At 37.4% G+C, this 22,988-nt stretch overlaps 1 protein-coding gene across 23 annotated transcripts in view; it reads right to left on the bottom strand.

Moving 5' to 3' along the window:
- Nucleotides 1-22,988, bottom strand: part of PPHLN1 (periphilin 1) — a 129,368-nt gene that overhangs the window by 63,684 nt on the left and 42,696 nt on the right. For 14 of the 23 annotated variants that reach the window (XM_030939584.1, XM_030939577.1, XM_030939573.1 and 11 more), the window contains 2 exons: nt 12,109-12,320; nt 2,111-2,167 (listed from right to left, as the gene is read on the bottom strand). In XM_030939584.1, coding sequence (XP_030795444.1) covers nt 2,111-2,167; nt 12,109-12,320 — 269 coding nt within the window. The remainder of the gene's footprint in view (nt 1-2,110; nt 2,168-12,108; nt 12,321-22,988) is intronic. The other 9 variants (XM_010382381.2, XM_030939587.1, XM_030939581.1 and 6 more) reach the window with 1 other exon arrangement.

Raw genomic sequence — 22,988 nt, forward strand, 5'->3', positions numbered from 1 at the left:
ATAAAAATACAAAGATAGTTATTATATATAAAGATACCAAGGAGAACTAGTTAATTAAGGGGTAGCTCAAGGAGGATCTATACAGGAAATTTAACAGATATTCCTGAAATGTTTAGACAGTTTTAAACATAAAGTTAGAAAGCTGTAATTCAGAGCACTAATCCAGTGCCTGGCATTAATGAATGCCCAAATATTTGTTAAATGGTTAAAAATAAACCTGTTATGAGATAAAGTCACTAATCTTTACCTTTAGTCACTTTACTCACATAGTGCTGTATGTATATCATTTTTTATAGAAACTTGAGCCAGAAAATACATTTAAACAATATTACTTTAGCAGGTTCAACAACTCCCTAAAAGATAGGTTTAGTTAAACATACTCTTAAAAATTAATAACAGTGAGCTGTTACAGAAAAACATTTCATTAAATTGTCTATATGTGTCAAATATATAATCCTCTGCCCTTTGTTGCTAGAAAAACTAACAAAATTAATAACATGAGAAGAGAAAGTGGCATCAAATTTGGAGTCACACAGAAGCTGGTCGAGACTGGACAGTGGATTAACAGGAAAGCAGTCAGGAGCAAAAGCAGAGATAAAGCGACTTTGAAACTGAGGCAAAGCCAGCTTCAGTCAAAAAGCCTCTTATGCTCTTCCTGACACAGCCAAGATAGATAAGAAGGTCCTGGAGGCTCAAAGACTTCCAACCACCTAGGACAGTGGTGAATAACACCTTTCTAATGTCCTACAGACCCAAAACGCTTTCTCTAGCCCAGTGGTTCTTAACTGAGGACAATTTCACACCTCCCCTCTGCAGACGTTTGGCAGTATGTGCAGATATTTTTGACTGTCACAAGTGGGAGATGGCTACTGGCACATATTTAGTAGAAAACAGGGATGCTGGTAAATATCCTGCTATGGGGGACACCTCCAACAACAAAGAACTAACCAGCCTTACATGTCAATTGTGCAGAGGTTGAGGACTCCTGCCCTAGGTTGACTATTCCAATTTTTAAGCTCTAACAGCACTAGAAAGATACAGCCCTAGAGTGTTTTAACAGGTGATACCACAAGAGGCTTTCACCCTAAGCAACTTTAAAAGTTCTTATAGACCTTAAAACTCAAAAGAACCACTGCTGTATCCCAAATGGCTGAGAACATGATTTATTTAGTCATTCCTTATTGTATTTCCATTGCATGTGGCAAATTTCACATTGTAGTGTGATAGTGTCAGTGTATCCCACTACAACAAAAGCTCTCAGAGGAACAAGTGTCATAGCTTATTCATTTCCAAATATCCGTGGCCTACTTAGCTCAAGTCCTTCAAGAAAAGGGTAGGCACTCGAAAATCAGATAAAAAGATGACCCTCACTTTTCCTTCCCTAAGATGCAATGACCTCCCAATCCTACTCAGATAAGCAATCCCTTCAAAGGAGACGAGGCACTGGACCAACCAGCACAGCACATTATGCTTATTAAAGGCATAATTACAGGCTCAATTCTTTAGCACATATCAGCTAGACACAGAGGGGAAAAAAAACCTGTCACAAGCAGCTGTTGTTCTTTTGCTTAGTGTTTCTGTTACAAACATATGATCCCGAAGTATAGTCTTAGACCTTTCCTGATTTTAGCTGCCCACAGGCTAATTTAAGTCGTTATCAACCAATTTCATGCACAGAAGCAAAGGAACACTGAAGGGTGGTGCAGGAGGTTTATCATATAGCCACATATATTCATATATCCCTGTTGCAACAATGGAAGCAGAAAGCAAGTAGCAAAGGATAAAGAAAACAATGATACAAATAGCAAAAGAAAGAGCACAAAAAAAGTAAATAGAAATCACTTGATCCTATTGTTGTCAGGTCCTATCTTCCAATGGCCTGTCTATTCTACAGATCTTCTGTGGAGTGGCTATTTCCAACTAGGAATGGTTAGCCCAGATACCAGCCCACAAATGCCCCCCAAATCCTAGTACCTAGGTCTACTGTTAACTCTGGTTCTGACAACAGACTAATGGAGCAGTTATACACTTTCCCCATTTCCATAACCGCTATCAATTCAAGTCTCCCACCCCTTCACAATCCCAAATCAGAGTCTAGCTCAAAACTCACCTCTTTCAGGATTTCCTTCATTCTGCCGTTTGTAGGAGGCACCAGGACGCACGGACTCTATGGAAAGGTGGGCAGGGAGGAATTAACAGCAGCACCTCCGTGCCCAAGAGGAACAAGAGAAGAACTCAGAAGTAGGAATGATGAGAACAGGGCCTTCTGAGCATTTTCTAGTGACCCTAAACTCTTTCCTAGCCTACTTTCAAGTTGGGCTGCCTAAGCAATCACCACTGAAGGGGAATAAAGAATGGAAGAAAAAAATCTCCGTTTAAGGCGTGAAGCCAGTGGGAACTGTCAGGATAAGACCAGTCAAGGATAACAAGGGCAGAAAGGAATGAGAAAAGGGTCATAGCAAGACAAGACATTGAAAGCTGAAGACAAAGATCACATCTTATTAATCACTGAAAGTACCTAGTCGAATTCTCTCCATCCATAAAGCTGACACTGGAAGGCCTGGGAAAGGAGCACACCTGCATACACAGTCAAAAATGAAAGATGGATCACCCCTACCAGTTAAAAAAGGATACTGGTTGAGCCCCTAATTATCCCACATTTAGAATCTTCAAATATTTTGTTAGCTTCCTTGTCTGCAAACTTTTAATGATATGGATGGAATCATCTTACTAAACAGCTTAAATATACTAGTAGTCAGGGCTCCCAGGTATTTTTCCAGTAAGATACAAACTCCCTAACAATGACTTCAAATCCTTCTACTACAGATCCCAAGTTGCCAATTTTACATTTTTTTCTGAGAAAATAACATTTTTTCTGAATTGTTTTGGCACTATCAGCATCTTGCCTTAAAACGTTTCAAGAAACATCATGCAAATATTGCCATTTTACTTTTGCAATAATGTTGAGGATGCAGTATCCTTTTCTTATTATTCACTGATCTCTCTCTCTAGCATCCCAGCAAGTTTTGTTTCTCCTGATAAGCTGACTTGTTTTTATTTGCTGACTGTCAATACTCTTCTTGATTCTTGTTTTTTTTTTTTTTTTTTTTTGAGACAGAGTCTCACTCTGTTGCCCAGGATGGAGTGCAGTGGCATGATCTCGGCTCACTGCAACCTCCACTCGCCCTGCCCCCTGCCGGTTCAAGCAATTCTTCTGCCTCAGCCTCCCAAGTAGCTGAGATTACAGGCACCTGCCACCACGCCCGGCTAATTTTTTTTTTTTTTTTTTTGTATTTTTAGTAGAGACGAGGTTTCACCATCTTGATCAGGCTGGTCTTGAACTCCTAACCTCGTGATCCACCCGCCTCCGCCTCCAAAAGTGCTGGGATTACAGGTGCGAGTCACCACGCCCAGCCAAACCCTTAGTTCAGTTACAGCAATTGCTCAGAGTCTCGCGATGGACAATCATTTCATACACTACTAACTTTATTCTTGATTCTTTTAGCTTTGTTTTGGCCAAACTCTTAGTTCACCTACAGCAACTGTTCAGAGCCTTATGATGGGCATTTATTTCATATACTACCAACTTTATTCTTACTTTTACTTTCCTATCCTTATTTTCCTTTTACATAAAATTCCTGCTCCACTTATTTAATCCTATTTTATTAAGGGTATATTTCATTAAGCTGCCTCAAATTCTTTCTTGAATGAAGAGATAATGGTGATATTTCAGAGAAAGGTACTGGAGCCTTAGGCCAATTCATATTAGCTCCTGACAGTGGATTGCATGCATCCCTTTAACTTTGTCTTCAGTTACTCCATGTTGGAAGCTGAACTATGATGAGAGTATACACTCCATAGATATCAGCAAATGCTACAAATCTTATCTTTTTAAGCTTGGAGAGTCAGTTTACCAACACACCACTGTGGGTGTGTTTGATTTTGATTCCAAACTTCAGAGACACTGTAGGCATTACCACATATAATTACAAATTCCCATTAGTATTGTCTTAGGTAGGCTTGGACTATTTAACAATCTTCTAACAGACCAGTAAAACTACCCAGCTAAATTGCAGTCATGAACAAGTAAATAGTTATTGTTTTAATTCTCTAAGTTTTGGTTTTTTGTTTTTTTTTTGTAATGCAATGAGACAATAGAAACACCACCACTGTACTTAAACTCTTCATCCCCAAGTTTCCACTGATGTGCTCATATTAAAACTAAAAGGTCTCCTTCTTCTTATCCTCTACTATAGCACTTTAATGATTTATAAACAAGTTTTTCTTAATATTTTGCTATTTGGTTTTCATATCTTTTTACTTCTGTTTGCCCCCTTACATCTTCACAGCTACTGCTTTCTCTTTCATTTTTGTTGGTTATTGTTCCTTAAATGTGAGTGTTCCTCCTAACCTTAATCTTTTTTTCTATTTTTATTTGGCTTCAACCAATACAATGAATATAAAAGTCTCTAAAATCTGCCTCTTTCATTCATTGTTCTACCTTCTAACTAACAGACTGCTACTCATTAGCTATTGAGCTATTACCTCAAATTCATCTCACTCATGATCTTTGTAAGCAGACACTACCTCCGTGCTTCAGAGCAAGGTAAAAAGGTTGAAAACATTCCTGCCTTTGTTGTGACTTGCTAAAGAAAATGAGTTCCAAATTAGGATGGAGAAAAGAAATCAGAAAAAAAAAAATTCTGAAAGTGGCAGTACAGAAATCAAAATCTCTGTCTATATATTAATAAGTGAAAGTATAAATGGGGAAAAAAGGAAATAAAAAGGAATTTCAAATACTGGCTCCATATAATGTTTTTCTCATTGAGGTGAAATCAAAAGCTGGAGAAGCAACTTAACATTCCACAACACACTCAGGAAGTTCTGCAAGAGTTTCAGAGTATTTGGTGACTCCTTGAATGCAATGGCTGAATGCAATCTAATAGGATCTTTTAGAAATACACTTTCTTGCTGCTGTGTTTTCCTGCTAAAAGAAATGATAAATCTAACCAGATTCATCCAATCCTATATCAAGTGCTATTAATTACTGATAACCCAGGTAGGAAAAAAGGATACTGCAGGGGGAAAAAATAACATAATCATAAGAGATGATAAAGTTAGGGGCTATGTCTTGCAAACTATCAGATTCTCAGTGCAGTGCTTGGCAAACAGGGACAAACCAGGTATTTTTGAGTGCAAGTCCCATCAAGAAACAAACTTCACCAACAAAGGCAGTACATTCATCTCTTCTTCAACAGCTGAATATTTGGAGAGAAATTAAGATATAAATCAATGAAGACGTGGCTACACAGATGATGAGAAAATTCTTTTACTGGATCATGGATGAAGATGTGGGTATTTGGGACTCTTGGTTAGGAAAAACATGTTTCTCAGAGATCTACTGATTTACTCAAGAACATATGAATTAGAAAATGGAAAGACACAAGAAAAATGTTCTCATGTTAAAGACACCAAAAAATACCAGAGAAAAGAAACAGGTAGAGGGGTAGAGAAAGCATTGCATCACCTCTGCTTCCCTCAAGATCTGTCTTTTGGAGGTCAGAGTTGCAACAAGTTAAAGCAAAGGCCAACTGACTGAATACTTGGAAGCACACTTCTGAGTAGAGATCTCCTTTAATACATCAGCTAAAACCACGTGGGCTCATTTTTAAATATATAAGGAAAACATCATCTGCACACATTATGAACGTTTGCTACTGACAGAATATACTAAATGCTAAAACGGGGATACAATAAAATTCCTATGCATGTGGCATTAATTGATTTGTTTTAGAACCTTGATCATTAAGATGCCAGAAAAGCTATAGCTATAATCTTAGGATTTAGCTACAAAACTCATAGCCAAGGCTCTCCTGTGAGTAAACGATGGATCCTCAAACAAGAAGAATATGTTATAGAATCTAACTCAACAGCGCATTAATAGTCTAGATCAAGTGACAGCCTAAAATGTTTCAGGGAACTATTAAATTATACTTTAGGGACTCCACATGATGTAACTCATCCCCATAAACCTTCTCCACTAGCATCCTTCACCTTCGACTAACCCTTCAGATGTCACCTAAAATGTTTACTCCTATTTAATTTCTTGTTTGTCTTCCTGACTAGATCATAAACTCAGAGGGCAGAGATTGAATCTGTCTTGCTTGGCAAACAATTTATGTTCAATACATGTGTGTTCATTAAGAGATGTACGTATTGAACACGACATAGTGGGCTTCAAACCAAGAAATGCTACGATATTTCGCTGCTAAGAGAATGACTTTATCCTCTCTTCCTGTTGCCTAATATACATGATCTGAAGATAAAGCCTTATTTCTATATTCCTATTACTTCTTCAAATCTGCACAGAAAAGCCTTCACCTAAAAGCAAAATTAAAGTTCAAAATTTTATCAGAATTTCGGCTATATTACCAATAAGTCTAGAATAGTTTTTTTTTTTTTTTTAAAGAATTTCAGCTATAATCAAAAAATTCATGGAGACTTCAAATTTTATTCATAGCCAACCGGTCTTAAGACGTATGTCTTCTATTAGATTGACATTCAAAAATGAACTCTATCTTCCAAATATACTTGTCTCAAAACAGTACTTTTAATTCTTGTACACTTTCAGTTCTCTTAGAAGATGTATTTTTTAAAACAATTAAACATTAATGACTAATAGTATGTTTTTAAAAAATACCTTCTATTCTTAATAATGGTCGTTGACATAAGAAAAATAAGGGAAGCTAGGCCCAAAGTTAGAGCTACAGAAAAAACAGAGGCCAAGCAAAATAAACAATAAACTTGCAAATTTTGCAAAGTAAAAGTATTTTAAAATTCAACCAAAATGTCACAGAACCTAAATATGTAAGTATCTCTGATAAATTTGGGATTAATCCCTAGCAAATGTTTAGAATGAATTAACAGAGAGGTAGTTTCATCTCTAGGAGCCACAGTGGATTTACAACAACAAAGCAAGATAAACTCTATGTTACTGTTTTGATAGAAGAAATATTTGTAACTTAAGAGTTTCAAGAAACACCTGACAGGGTCTTCCTTGAGATTCTCAAGTGGAAATGAAAATAAGATAATAGTAAAGATGAGGGATCATAATTGTTAAATAGCAACAAATAACGCTGATAAAAGGTTCAGGTTAACAGATCTCTAGAGGTTTCCACAGTTGGCCTTATGCTCCTCAACATAAATTATTAACAACTAATATAAAACACATCCGGCATACTTAATTTGTAGATAATTAAGAACAAATTATCTACAGCTTGTAGATAACAAGCTGTTCTTATCGGGTACTAATATACAGAATCCCTAAATGAGATTTTGAGAATTCTATAAAACAGAATAAGCTAAAGTTAATTACATAAAATGTAGCATTTCTAGTTTTTTTTTTTTTTCAGTGCATTAACTACACACATACAATTGCACCTGAAAAAGTACAGCCTGAGAGGAATTGTTCACGTATTTTGTTTACGTGAAAATAGCTTAGGTTTCAGTTGCCTACAATCCAGTAATGAAATGTGGTTGCTAAAATAAAAATTCACTTCTGGTATTATAAATTACAAGAAACAGAAGGAAAAATAGGGAAAGCAAAAGGTCTGGAAACCATGACAAATAAAAGGAACAGCAAAATAAACCAAATATATTTAAACCTGGAAAAAAAATCATGAAGAATATGATAGTACTCCTCCAATATATAACAGGTTACAACATAAAAAGAAGAAATATCTTTATATATGGCTCTAAAAAGAATAACCAGTATTAAGTAGATGTTACTGAAGAAGATTTTAATTCTTTCATAAAGAATGAGCTATACAGAAGGAGTAGATTGTGATTTAGTAAATTTATCACAAGAAGTACTAATACTTTAACAAAAAATAGGTGTGGGAGACTGAACTTAGTGATTTTTTCATCACTTTTAATGTTATAGCTTAAATAAAAGGCAAATGACAAAAGTGTAAGATAGGAAAACATGGAATCATTTCAAAGAGGGAAAAAAAGAAAATAAGTATTAGAATTGACAAATGTGGAGATATTTAGATTAATTACAATAAAAATAAACTTCGAGTATACGAGGTAAATATAAAAAAAAAATTTACTTGGGAAAGCATCATAATACACAGGGAGAAAGGAAATGAGGTTAACTAGGACAATCCGCACTGCTAGCATGTGAACATGGACAACAAAAAGGAACTAAAAATAATATTGCATATCCAGGTCAGCCCAACTAAGTTATAGTAAGAATATTCTTGCAAGTAAAGAACAGGATGAAAACAAGTTTGATTTAGAAGGATAATTAGTTTGAAGAAGTACAAAGTTCCATAAGATTAACTCAAAAGGCTAAGTAGAAGAGATTTAATTAAATATGTGTGTATGTGTGTAAGTACAAAATGGGAAATAAGCAGTTGAATTTAAAAATGTAGTAAAATCACTATAGCCAAACCAATGATCATTAAAATAGGAAAAATTAATCTAAAAGTACGAACAGAAAGGAAAAATTTGCTAATTTTTTAAAATGAGGGCATAATTATTTTAATCTGTTATTTATACTTATAATAATACTTTAAGTATTTGTCAAACTTTCAATTTATACCAGAAAACTTAATTTTAACACATGGCTAATTATCCCAGCTTAAGTGACTGATAAGTGAAGAAACCCGTGTCTTATTTCTCTTTTGAAGAAAAGCCAGGTACTGCAATATTTGTGACATTTAGATTTAATGCAAAAACTGGTATCTGAAATAGGTCAAATAATAACTTTTCCCATGTATTATTTAAAATACGACCTCCATTAACTTTTTTGCAAGATTTCTTATGTAATGATTCTGAAAACAGGAGAGGAAAATAGAAAAAATTTTTGTAGTTCAGCCCAAGTAATTAAGGAATACTTGAAAATAGAGTTTTCCCAGAATAAACTTTTTCTTGATTAAAGAACTTTACTTTCAAAGCTAAATAACTGAAAGAAAGAAAGAAAGAAGGAAGGAAGGAAGGAAGGAAGGAAGGAAGGAAGGAAGGAAGGAAGAAGGAGGAGGGAGGGAGGGAGGGAGGGAGGGAGGGAGGGAGGGAAGGAAGGAAGGATGGATAGATAGATGCAGGCATTAACAAAGTCATATGCTCTGTTTCATTCAATTTACCCCATATTTTAGTCTACCAACTTAATCTTTAAATCACTCCAAATATTAAAGGTATGAGCCCTCAAAGGATGAGTGAAGGATATTGGAGATCCTAAGACAGGAGCATCACATTATAGCTCATCCACATTTCATCCCAAGACCTTAAGAGTTTTGGCCACTAAGAGGCCCAAAGCAGGTCAACAGAGAGAAGATGCTCTCCCCGCAAATTTCTGTTTTTGAGGATAAAAATAAAGCTAATTCACCAATAACTACCCTTAATAATTTCATTACAAGCTGTCAAGTAAGAATCTCTTTTAAGCTTCTTTTACTCATGTTTTGTTAAAAAGTCTTCATAATCAGTTTCCAAAGATACTTTCTTCTTTAATGAAAATCATTATTGGATATGGATTTAAGTCATACACATCCCAAAAACAGATCCTAAGGGCAGGGCACAGTGGCTCACGCCTGTAATCCCAGCACTTTGGGAGGCCGAGGCAGGTAGATCACTTGAGGTCAGGAGTTCGAGACCAGCTTGGCCTATATGGTGCAACCCCATCTCTACTAAAATACAAAATTAGCTGGGCCTGGTGGTGCATGCTTGTAATCCCAGCTACTAGCGAGACTGAGGCAGGAAAATTGCTTGACCCGGGAAGCAGAGGTTGCAGTGAGTTGAGATCACATCACTGCACTCCAGCCTGGGTGACAGAAAAAGACTCCGTCTCAGGAAAAAAAATAATAATAATAAAATAAAATAATAAATAAAAATTTTTTTTAGGGTCTTAGATGGTATCTGGCTAATTTTGGATATGTCTGTGCATGTGAGCATTCATAAGAGCTTAGAGCAGGGGTGTCCAATCTTTTGGCTTCCCTGGGGTGCACTAGAAGAAGAATCGTCTTGGGCCACACATAAAAGACAAACAGTAACAGTAGCTTGTGAGCTTAAAAAAAAAAAAAAAAAATTCACAAAAAAGCCTCATGTTTTAAGAAAGTTTACTAATTTGTGTTGGGTTGCATCCAAACCCATCCTGGGCTGCATGTGGCCTGCAGGTCGGGGGTTGGACAAGCTTGGCTTACGGATTATCTTCTTAAGGTTTTTTTTTGTGTGGTAGGGGTGGGGTACATAGAAGCAAAAGAGAAAATACTTGTATACTTGTTAACATTAATCTCCACAATAAAACTTTCAGTTACCTAGAACTGTCCCAAGCACATTATGGACAATCAGGCATATATATGTAAGTGGCTTATTTATTTACTTATTTATTTACTTTTAGAGACATAGTCTCGTTCTGCTGCCCAGGCTAGAGTGTAGTGGCATGATCACAGTTTACTGCAGGCTCAACCTCCTGGGCTCAAGTGATCCTCCTGCCTCAGCCTTCTGAGTAGCTGAAAATACAGGCATACATCATCATACCCAGCTAATTGTTTAATTCTTTTTTTTTAGATGCAGGGGTCTCACTATGTTTGCCCAGGCTGGTCTCAAACTCCTGGGCTCGAGTAAACCTTCCACCTTGGCTTCCCAAAGTGCAAGGATTACAGGCATGAGCTGCTGTGCCCAGCCTGTGTTTGTTTTAAATCCTTAAAATAACCTTCTTATCTCTTGCATAATCATGAATATGCCTGTATCCAAAAATATGCTTTTTGGGAAGCCCCACTCTATCTATCTCTGCAAACAGTAGACAATAAATGTTTGCTAAACTCAACAATCTTGCAACAGCTTCAAGGGAAGACAATCTGATGACTCCAAATGGTTTTCCATCACCTTCATCATGTAAGAGGCAAAGGCTGTTAAATTAAAACTCTTATTATTTGAAAAAAGACAGTTAATGAGAAGGACATTCAAAAGGAAATATCCTGAACTTTTCTGATTTCTGCACCTTGGCTCATAATTCCTTCTAACTAGAAGACGCTTCTTTACTTGTAGAAATCTGAAATAAGGCTGAGCCCAATGTCATCTCCTTTATGACATGTTCTTACATCCCCAAAGTGTAAATTAATTTTTCTCACCTTGACATGCTCATGTCAACTCATTTATGACATATCAATTATTGTATCAGTTATATTTTATATATATTAACATATTGATAAAGTTGACATTAGCTGGTGAGAAATATACACATATATTCCAGTTCTTTAGTGACAGGGACGTCATTGTTTAACACTAACACAGTGCCTTGCACACAGAAGGCACAAGAAAATGTTTTGTGAACAAGTTCCACCGCAGGCTGCAAAGATAAGAATGTTTTCTCTAGAAAAGTAGTTTTGTCATTGATTTATTCAAACACATACTAACAACTCAGCCAGCATGACAAGCTAAGATTGTACAGAATACCATGTAGGTTCAGGCATGCCAAATTAAAAATAAAAATAAAAATAAAATAAAATAAAATAGGGGGTTGGAAAAGAGTAAGGGAGGTTTTCACTCTAAATTTTACAAGGCTGGCCGGGAGCAGTGGCTCACGCCTGTAATCCCAGCACTCTGGGAGGCAGAGGTGGGCAGATCATGAGGTCAGGAGTTCAAGACCAGCCTGATCAACATGGCAAAACCCCATCTCTACTAAAAACACAAAAATTAGCCGGGCGTGGTGGCGCACGCCTGTAATCCAAGCTACTCAGGAGGCTGGGGCAGGAGAATCACTTGAACCCGGGAGGCAGAGGCTGCAATGAGACAAGATAATGCCACTGCACTCCAGCATGGGAGACAGAGCAAGACTCCAGAAAAAAAAAAAAAAAAAAAAAAAGTCCTCTTTTACATGCTGAAGAAATTAAAGGCAAAGTGTCATACAGAATCCCACTTCAAATGGTTTGAAAAAAATGTGTGTATATGGTGTTTGTTATACTATTCTATCATCTTTTCTGTAAGTCTGAAATTTTTCAAAACAAAAAGTTTAACAAATAAATCTCTTACACCTATAAGGAAATCTGACTCAGTACATTCTCATCAGAGGAGACTGTGAGAGAAAAAATGAAGTCTTAAAATACATACTTCTATGTTGAGACTGATGGAAAGAGTATGATTTGCTCCTTTCTGGAGAGTAGCTTCTGCTACTGACACTGGAACCAGATCTGCTGTGTGGAGAATCCTTTCGGCCAACAGGTGATTCTCTGAAAAAAGTATTGTCTCTTTTATGAGGAGACCGCTCTCTCGCATAATGGGAAGAGTAGAAACTTTTTCTTCTAAAGCCATCTCTCATTTCCCTTTGGGGAAAAAAAAAAAAACGTAGAATAAGTTAATTACACTCTATACCCTACATATAAAAGCACAATGGCAAAAGCTCTGATTATAAGCTACTCTTTAAATTGTACTCTTGGTTCTCTTTTTCTATCATTACCTAACTGCTGAAGTGAGCTAACAAAATGAAACAGTATCAGTGAAATATGATGGAGAATGTACCCTTTTTCAGTTTGAAATAGAACCAGGTGGCTAAGTGCAAAAGTTACTTTATTTTAGGCAAGCACAAATTCTAAAATGTAAAAAAAAAAAAAACTGTCATATAGTTTCCATTTCTCTTTGCCATTAACAATATACCACACAGGTACCACATTCTCAAAAACGCTTAGAAACACCAACGATTTCCCAAGTAAGACACTTCATGGCCAGTTACCCCCTTCTAAGTATAGAAACTCCTGGTTTTCAAGGGATATGCAATTTTGCCACCCACCCCCAGGACAATGTGGCATTGTCTACAGGTATCTTTGATTATCATAACGGGCAAGGAGAGTTCCACTGATGGGTAGGGACCAGGAATGCTGCTAATTTCCTACAGTGCCCAGGACATATGCCCCAACACTACACACCAAAAAACTCTTCAGTCCAAAATGTGAATAATGCCAACACCAAGAAACCCTGCTATATACCTATTAAATTCTTGTTCTCTGAGTTTGCATCCTCAGTACATAGATTGTTGCCCATCTCTAAATAACTACTTTATCACCTCTACTTTTATAAATTAAATTTTTTTATTGAGAAATACCATCAACTCAAAGCACCAAGTAAGCCCTAGTAGTAAAACCTTATAAAGCAAAACCATTTTAAAATGTCAAACCAAATCAAAATTACTAAATGAAACCATCATCAACTGAGCCTCTATTAAAAGAACACTTAAGAGTCAAACAGGTTTTAATCCATGATTTAACAAATGTACTGCAACATTAAAGAATATTAAATTTCAGAGAGAAGAGTGCTAAGAGACAAACCAATAGCATGCAATTTCAAATGCTTGGAAAATCATTTCAGCATCTTGACTGGCATTCCATAGGATATAAATAGCCTGTTGTCCTAAAGTTCATTTGAACACTAGCTGATTAACACCCCAAATATATTGTCCCTTCAGACACAAGTAAGTTTCCCTGGGAAAAAGCAGAAAATAGCTTAAATTCATTTATGGTAAATGAACTGGTATAGAACACTAATATTGAAATAGAGCATTAAGGAATTCTAGCACTAGAATTCCTTAGTCACTAAAACTACAAGGGACACACCAACAGCACTGGTTAGCCAGAGTGGTGACATGGTTATTAAACAAAAAACTTTTGGAAATTGTGTGAGGTGCTGGGACCCAATGGTGAGCCAAATGTACACAGTCCCTGCCACCACAGAACTCTCAGGATAACAGGAGAGGCTGACATTAGACAAATATACATAAAACATGTGAATGCAGTCAAGAATGGATGTAGAGAGACTAACAAGGAACTTAACTTAGTCCAGGCAAGAGACAGTGGTAGCTTAGATGGGACAGGAGCAGGCGAGGGGTCACAAATTTTACATGTACAAGAATACACCCTCTAGACTTAATGGGATGTAGTTAATGTTTTCACTAATGAAGTGTGAAAGATGGGATGCCAAGCTGATTCCCATAATTTTGGTACGATACATTAATGAAATTAGAAAAATAAATTTGAGAAATGAGGATGCAGGTGGGAGGTCCAGATTTTGATGGGAGCAAGTTATATTTAATATGTTTGTGCAATATCTAGGTGAGCAACTAAAGATAGTAGTCTAAACCTCAGAGCAAGTTTTTGGCTGTCAATATAAATTTATCTGTAAATAGGCAGTACTTAAAGCCTGGTGCAGATGAAAGCAAAGGAAAAAAGGATAGCAGGCCTAGAACGTGGGCTAAAAAACTCTACCATGAAAAGAGAAATGGGCTGTTGAAGATTGAGGGAACAGCCAGAGAAACATTAGAAAGGAGAATGCATTTATCATGGAAGCCAAGGAAAGAGTATACCAACAAGGAAAATAAAGGTTTCCTACATTGAAGTTAAGTGACTCTTATTGGTAACTTGCTTACAGGATAGAGAAGAGTAGGCCCACCTTCAGAGGAAAGATTGCCTACCTTCCTCTAATGAAGAGACAAAATGTTGAACTACAGTTTCCGAATCTGACACCAGATGGCAGTAAAATCACAGCAGTGCAGAGCTATCAGTGGCCTGAGGTGGCAGGATACACTTGGGGGATGTTAAGTGTCAAATGTTAATAGCTCAGAATAGAACAATATCTCTTCTACCCTTCACATCAATCCTTCTCCTACTCCCCACCAATTTAAGTAAAAACATCACAACAGGCCTCAATTTTCATAAGTATCCTTTTTGATAAAGTGGTAACAGCCATTTTTTCAGATGTGTGTGTATGTATTATATAATGTATATAGTGTCCACTATATGAACAGCACTATGGGGAATTACTCTTGCTTTGAAGAAGCTAAGTATATTGGGAAGGGTGGTAGGGTGAGAGGGGGTGAGAACCAAATGTTTAAGAAGGCTGGTAGTTTGTACCAAATGTTTAAGAAGGCTGGTACAAAGTTACAAAGGTAACTTTGAAAATAGATGGAAAACTGATCCAGGTCTTAAGAAAATATGAGATTTAGATTAATATTATCTAACAGAAATATAGCCAAGCCACACAAGTAGTAGTCATATCTAAAGTAAAGAGAAACAAGTCAAATTAATTTTAGCATTTTATTTTACTTAACCCAATATATCCAAAGTATTACCAACATGTAATTGACATTAAAAAAAATTTGGTAAGCTCTTTTACATTCTCTTTTTCAGCCGAAATATTAAAAATCCAGTGTGCATTTTATGCTTACAGAATATTTCAGTTTAACCTGACGATATTTCAAGTACTCAAAAGGTACATGCAGTTAGTGGCTCCCATAATGGACAGCATAGATTTAGATGGGGGGAAAAGTATCACAAACTTCAGAAAAAGCAGTAATAGATTAAAGTACTATGTGAACAAGAACTGAAGTAGTTAGAATAGTGAGACCTTAAAAAAGCAGTTAGTGAAAAGCAAAGGTAGAAAACGTTTAGAAGAAAAATGACAGTATCAAATACAGCAAGTCTGGGGGAGACTATGCATTTAAGACCTAGGAGTTGGCCATGTGCAGTGGCTCACGCTTACAATCCCAGAACTTTGGGAGGCAGAGGTGGGAGGACTCCTTGAGTCCAGGAGTGTAAGACCAGCATGGGCAACACAGAGAAGCCTGTCTCTACAAAAAATTAAAAAATAGCTGAGCGAGGTTGCACCCACTGGTACTCCCAGCTTTTCAGGGGGCTGAGGTGGGAGGAACACTTGAGCCCAGGAGAGACTGCCGTGAGCCATGATCGTGCCACTGCACTCCAGTGTGTGTGACAGAGCAAGACTCTGTCTCAAAAAAAGACAAACAAACAAACAAACAAAACAAAAAAACACACACACCAGGGTGGGCACGGTGGCTCACACCTGTAATCCCAGCACTTTGGGAGGCCGAGGCGGGGTGGATCACTTGAGGGCAGGAGTTTCAGACCAGCCTGGCCAACGTGCTGAAACCCCATCTCTACTAAAAATACAAAAATTAGCTGGGCGTGGTGGTGTGTGCCTGTAATCTCAGCTACTCGGGAGGCTGAGTCAGGAGAACTGCTTGAATCTAGGAGACTGATTGCACTCCAGCCTAGGCAACAGAGTGAGACCCTGTCTCAAAACAAAACAAAACCACCTAGAAATCATTTGAGCTGTCAGTCCAAGAGTCCAGTAAAATTTTGGAAACCAAAGCAGACTGCAATAAATTAAGATATAGCTAGTGAATAAGTTAAAAGCCATAACTTTTCTTCCCAAACAGGCTGAAGGAGGGAAGATGAGAGGGAATGATATTTTGAGGAAATATTACTGAAGGCTCATAGAAAAAAGTCAATTCGCTATAGAAGGGGAAACTAATAACCCAAGACACAAAAATGTTAATGGTAGGAGCCAAAAGTCAACTGGAGAAAGTGAGACAAAGGGACTAAGTAGAAGAGAAGAATATGAAAACAGAAAAACTCTTATTTCAAGAAAATGAAATACGACAGAGTTCTCATCAGAAGGCCTTTGTCTCAGTAATTACAGAAGTCATCAGAAAAGTAAAGAAAGAAAGAATGTGAATGGAGGCTTTAGGCAGATTAGAAAGTTTTACTGATCCTCTGGGGCAAAGTATTAATTAGAGCAATCCTTCTCAAAATGTACCTCCACAGACCTACCTGCCTCAGCATTTGCAGGAAAGGTGATAGAAATGCAAATTCATGGGCATCAACCCTCACCAGCTGAATTAGAATCTCTAGGGGTGTGACTCAGGCTTCTGGATAAGGTTTTCCAGGTGATTCCTATGCACATGAAACGTTAAAAAGCATTGCATTCTTCACTAACATGTAAGAGTTATATATAAGTGAATTGTTCAGAAGTCAGAAAGCAGAAATTCAGAGTTCATGAGGCAAAACACTTCCCAGTGATAAAAGTAGGGCCTGACCATGCCTGTGGATATATAAAGTTGAAAAATACAAGAAAGAACTCGAGTTAAAGGTGGCATTAAATCAGGATACAGAGGCAGACTGGATAGAAAAGACAGAAATTGTAATCATCAAGGAAGAAGGAATGGACTACTGGAAATTCATCAGAGAATACAGTAAGACAGGGTGGTGTAAATGAGGAAGTTCAAAGATGATGTGGAAAAAGAGGCCTGGAGAAAGTAATGAGGAAGAAGAAATATGCCCGAACTCATCTCAAGAATCAAGGAATTAGAAGGCAAGTAAGTTGGGGGAAAAGTTTCAAATCTCATTCCATTCCTTAAGAACTGGATGACCTTGACCAAGTTATTTAATTTCCCTATGCTTTAGTTGCCTCAACTATAAAGTGGGGATAATAATACCTACTTCACAGAGTTGACGTGAGGAATAAACAAAATAATATATGTAAAAAATTTAGAACAGAGCCTGGCATACAGCACTCAAAAGATATTAGTTATGTCTATTTACCCTAGTACCCTAGTTATGTCTATTTACCCTAGTACCCTAGTACCCTGGTGTAATTTCCATTAAGCCAGTAAAAGGTTTGCAGCAAGAAAGAGCCAGGCATGCCAATACAACTGCTGTATTGACAGCTGTATGTCATTCAGGAAAGCAAAACTATGGAATCTTGCATGTCTGTAAGAGTTTAAGCCATAATAAAGCTTCTAGAAAAAGACTTCAGCATGACTTCCCAGGGAACTTACTTTACAGAGGATGAAATGCCTTCACAGAGGATGAAATGCCAAGAACTTCAGTGAAAGAGTCTTTATGCAGATAAAACATACGAAGTAAAGTAGGCAAAAATGCAGCTCACTAAACTAGGGATCAGAAAATGTTTGCTCTTTGAAAAGTCAAATAATATTTTAGGCACTGTGGCTATATGGTCTCCCAACACATCTTCTCAACATTCCTCTGACAGACAATAGCAGCCACTGATAACATATAAACAAATAGGCATGGCTGTGTTCCAATATAATTTTAATTACAAAAACAGACAGCTGACCAGACAGCTGGCCTATGGGTTATAATTTGTCAACCTCTAATCTAAATAATTATACACTTCCTGAAAGTTTTCAAGCACAATTTATTAAAGAAAGAGGCTACCTACAGCTTCATATTTCCCACAGATTATCAAGAAAGGTATGGAGTTTTTCACCCCATCTTTTACCAATATCTTAAAATTTTTGTGCTTTAAAAGTTTAATTGTATTTTGGAAAGAAAAAATAATTAAATAATGATAGAAATGTTTTGGCTGGTTCATATTTTGTTCTCTACCAGAGATCTGACGAAAAGCCTTTCTTAAAATATGTTGCATAGAACACTAATTCACAAAATATTAGTATTTCCCATTCTACTACAAAACATAAAAGGGGGTTCTGTGAGTAAATAACTTTGAGAAACACATTTACTTAGAGTTCCACATCTCAGATTACTCCTTAATGGCAGATATAGATTCAACAATTAATTCATCTACTTATATATGGCCTTTTGACCTTAATATAATTAACCTCTCTGAGCTTCATTTTCCTAACCTCTCCAGACACAGCAATTCTGACATGAATGGTATCTATATTACAATTTTAGGTTTTAGTCTTTTCATCACCAGTTATCTCATTTTTAACCTTACATGAATACATGGACTCTCAAGCTTTAAAATATTTTATATAACTGAGACAATATGGGGAGGACAGCAATCACGTATCATGATAAATTCAGGTGAATTGAAAAGTTAAATGTTTGGATGGAAAAGACAGAAGAAAAAGACCCCGCCACCCACCCAAAACAACTGTTTAAAAAAAAAAATTTAAGTATACAGGAAGAGCCATTTTGTATCAAAATACCAAGTATAAACTATATACAGAAAGTTCTCTAAGGTGAAAATTAGAACTAGATTTAAAGCAAATTTCCAATTAAAAGAGAAAGTTTCAACATCAATGTCAGTCTTAAATATTAATATTTAATGATTTATTTTTGGCTGCGCACAGTGGCTCACACATGTAATCCTACCACTTTGGGAGGCCGAGGCGGGACGGATCACTTGAGGTCAGGAGTTCGATAACAGCCTGGCCAACATGGTGAAACCCTGTGTCTACTAAAAATACAAAAATTAGCCAGGCATGGTGGTGCACGCCTGTAGTCCCAGCTACTCCGAAGGCTGAGGCAGGAGAATCACTTGAACCCAGGAGGCAGAGGTTACAGTGAGCCAAGATCGTACCACTGTACTCCAGCCTGGGGTGATAGAGCGAGACTCTGTTTCAAAAATGTAATAATCATAATAATAATAATTTACTTTCAATCTTTTAATGAATGCTAGCAAAACCACTAAGAATAAGATGAACACACCAATAAAAAATAGACAAAGGATATGAAGATAATTCAATGGAAGATAGACAACAAATATCGCCTCACTGAACATTAATATTTAAGATAAAAGTTAAAATAAGTTTTCTCTATTAAATAGGCAAATGATATCCTCTAAGCAGTTACTGTGCCAAAGAATCAGACCTAGGAAAGGGTTTTGTTTAAATATAAGGTAAGACATAAGGTTGCTTAGTTTGACCTTTCCTTGGTGTCTTAATTTAAAAAAAGAAAGGAAACTAAGACTTTGATTTTTCATTTTTACTTGATTTATCATAAATTGTGTTTTTATACTAGGGGATAAAAATTTAACAGAAATAGGACTCAACTGCTTTGTAAAACTAACATCATGTGCACTAGTACCTAAGAGTATTTACGGAGTACCTACCATTATTCATAGTAGCTGTGTATGAGCCTCTGTGCCTCTGTTAGTGTTGGAAGGAAAAGTAAACAGTAATAAACATCAAGATGCCCTTCTCATTTATGGATTAGTGGAAATCATTGTTTTTTTTTTTTTTTGAGACGGAGTCTTGCTCGTCTCCTAGGCTGGACTGCAGTGGCCGGATCTCAGCTCACTGCAAGCTCCGCCTCCTGGGTTTACGCCATTCTCCTGCCTCAGCCTCCTGAGTAGCTGGGACCCGCCACCTCACCCGGCTAGTTTTTTGTATTTTTAGTAGAGACGGGGTTTCACCATGTTAGCCAGGATGGTCTCGATCTCCTGACCTCGTGATCTGCCCGTCTCGGCCTCCCAAAGTGCTGGGATTACAGGCTTGAGCCACCGCGCCCGGCCGGAATTCTTTTATAATCTCTCCTTTTTTCCCTCAGAGATAGAAACTCTCATGTTTGACATTTGAAACCTAGTGCAAACTATGTTCAGCAGTTAATTGTGAAGACAAGAATGAGAAGGAATTAAAAGTATTCTGCAACATCTTGTGGAAGTAGGCCTAGAAAAAGCCAGATATTTACAGATGTGAATATACGGATGTGTACAGAGAGAGAAAAAAACTTGTTAATGAACATAAGAAAGATGTTCTAACAGTCAGAAAAGCATAATATTTGCAGTCCTATCTAATATTTTCTCTCTGTGTGGACCCTAGAAGTTTAACCCTCATTTATGGGCCAGAGTAGTATTTCCCTTTTTAGGACCATTAAATCCCTAGCGATTTCTAGCCAAACCCAAGTGTTGCATATTATTCATGACAAAGCTTAAGTAGACACTTAATTTTTAAAAATATTCACTCAGCCTTCAGGAAAGTTCTAAAACCTGTGTTTAAAATGCCAACTCACTGGGGCACGGTGGCTCAGGCCTGTGATTCCAGCACTTTGGGAGGCTGAGGCAGGCAAATTGCTTGAGCCTAGGAGTTACAGATCAGCCTGAGCAACACAGGGAAACCCTGTCTCCAAAAAAAAAAAAGAAGAAGAAGAAAAGAAAAGAAAGCCCGGGCGCGGCGGCTATAATCCCAGCACTTTGGGAGCCGAGGAGGGCAGATCACCTGAGTTCAGGAGTTCAAGACCAGCCTGGCCAACATGGTGAAACCCCGTCTCTACTAAAAATACAAAAATAAGCTAGGTGTGGTGTTATGCGCCTGTAATCCCAGCTACTCAGGAGGCTGAGGCAGGAGAATCACTTGAACCTGGGAGGCGAAAGCTGTCGTGAGCCAAGATCGCGCCACTGCATTCCAGCCTGGGCGACAGACTAAGACTCTGTCTCAAAAAAAAAAGTGTCTGGTACTAGCGGTTAGCTGTAAAACCATTCAGTATCAACTAGTATAATTTTCTTTGTGCAAGTATCATCTTGATTTTAAGAATTTTTTTGTTGTTTTACCCATAACCCTGAAGCATGCCAAAAAGAGAAAGAGTATACTAAAGTCTGGACATATTTTTAATGCTGTTCCATAAATCGCCAGGTAAAAACTGCAAGTAAGACAAAGGTCCATTTACCATGCAGAGAAAACTTACAACAAAAGCCTTCCAACTATAGGTTTCTAGCTATGTTGAAAATGAAGATATCAACATGTATGATACAACGCATTCAATACAATGAATTTATATGGCAAATCAAAAAGGGCCTTTGAAGAAACACAAATAACAATACAACCAGGATTATGAGGCCTCCAAAAAACAGACTTGACGAAACTGATGCTTTATATTATCAGACTACATAGCCTGAGAGTTAGGACAGTGTCTCTGGCTACATTACAAACACTTCAGCTATACTGCCTGGCATATAAAAGATGCAAAGTCATCAGGACAATGGAGGAAGGGAAGAACTAATAACCCATAAGGCAGTCTCTCAAAATGTGTTCCTTGAACCATGTGTGACTGCAGATTACTTTAGATGCTTTATTTGAAAAGCAGATTTTTGAAGCTCAGATTCTCCTGTTTATACACATCCCCAAGGTAACTCCAGCTCCTCACATCAGTCAAACCAGGTAAGCAGTGACATAACCCTCAGTGTCAGCAGATATATGTTCACTGGTTATGAGTAAAATACAACAAAATGGGAGAAAGGCATATAAGGGAAGGGAAGAATGCAGAGATGGAAAGCATTTACTTCTTATTCTGACCCTCATTTTTCTCTCCTTCCCACATCCAAATATGCACAAATATTCACATAAAATATTGGCTACTTCCTTTCCAGTCAATAGGGACTTACAAAAAGAATTAAGATTTCAAGAATTATTTTGAGAAAGCAGCCTGGTAATTAGCAAGGCAAGCTTAAGAATAAGTGAAGTACAACCACAAATATCTTTTATTTTAAATGAAACAGAAAAGCACAGGCACTGTGACTTAAGCCAAGGAATTTTCCCCGTCACTTCTATCCTATCAAAAAATCAAACGTGTCTCTCTGCTTGAGTTCAGATTAGAAGTTTGGTGGTCAAGTTCAAAGCTCTTTCCACAAAATCACATGTTTACGGTTAAAAGTATTCTAGGAAAAGTGGAACAAACAAACCAAAAAAGTATTCTAGGCATAAGATATGGACTAAGAGATCTTCCAACTAGAACTTTTTTTGTTTTTTTAAGGCGAAGTCACCCTCTGTTGCCCAGGCTAAGGTGCAACAGCACGATCTCAGCTCACTGCAACCTCCACCTCCCCAGTTCAAGCGATTCTCCCACCTCAGCTTCCCGAATAGCTGGGATTACAGGCACACGCCACCATGCCCAGCTAATTTTTGTATTTTTAGTAGAGACCGGGTTTCACCATCTTGGCCAGGCTGGTCTCGAACTCTCAATCTCAGGTGACCGCCCGCCTTGGCCTCCCAAAGTGCTGGAATTACAGGCGTGAGCCAGCCTAGAACATTTTTTTTAAGAACAGAAATCTTATCTGTGTTACTCAGTTTGATCTCTAACACCTAAAACAGTGCCTACTCTTATAAAGGTAAGATATGCCTAAATTGCTAAACAAAAATACCAAAAAATGTAATGATTCAAAGACAAAAGAAGTCTATCTAACAATGACGAAAGAGTCTAGGCATCCCAGCAAGGTGAGAAACGGCCCCATGCAATTTTATCCAAGGACCTAGGGTGACCACTGTTGTATTATTTCAACATGTGGGCTTCGAAGGTCACATGTTTGATGTCATTCCACTCCAAGGCCTACCCTGCAACATAGAAGAGGTAGAATATGTGTGTAGAAGAATACATGTAGAGCTCTTATTCCATTCCACTGGAGCTAGGTTGGTTATGTGACCACGTCTGTCTGCAAGGATG

This window comes from Rhinopithecus roxellana, chromosome 10, assembly GCF_007565055.1.
Source record: "Rhinopithecus roxellana isolate Shanxi Qingling chromosome 10, ASM756505v1, whole genome shotgun sequence".
In the NCBI taxonomy this organism is placed as follows: domain Eukaryota; kingdom Metazoa; phylum Chordata; class Mammalia; order Primates; family Cercopithecidae; genus Rhinopithecus; species Rhinopithecus roxellana.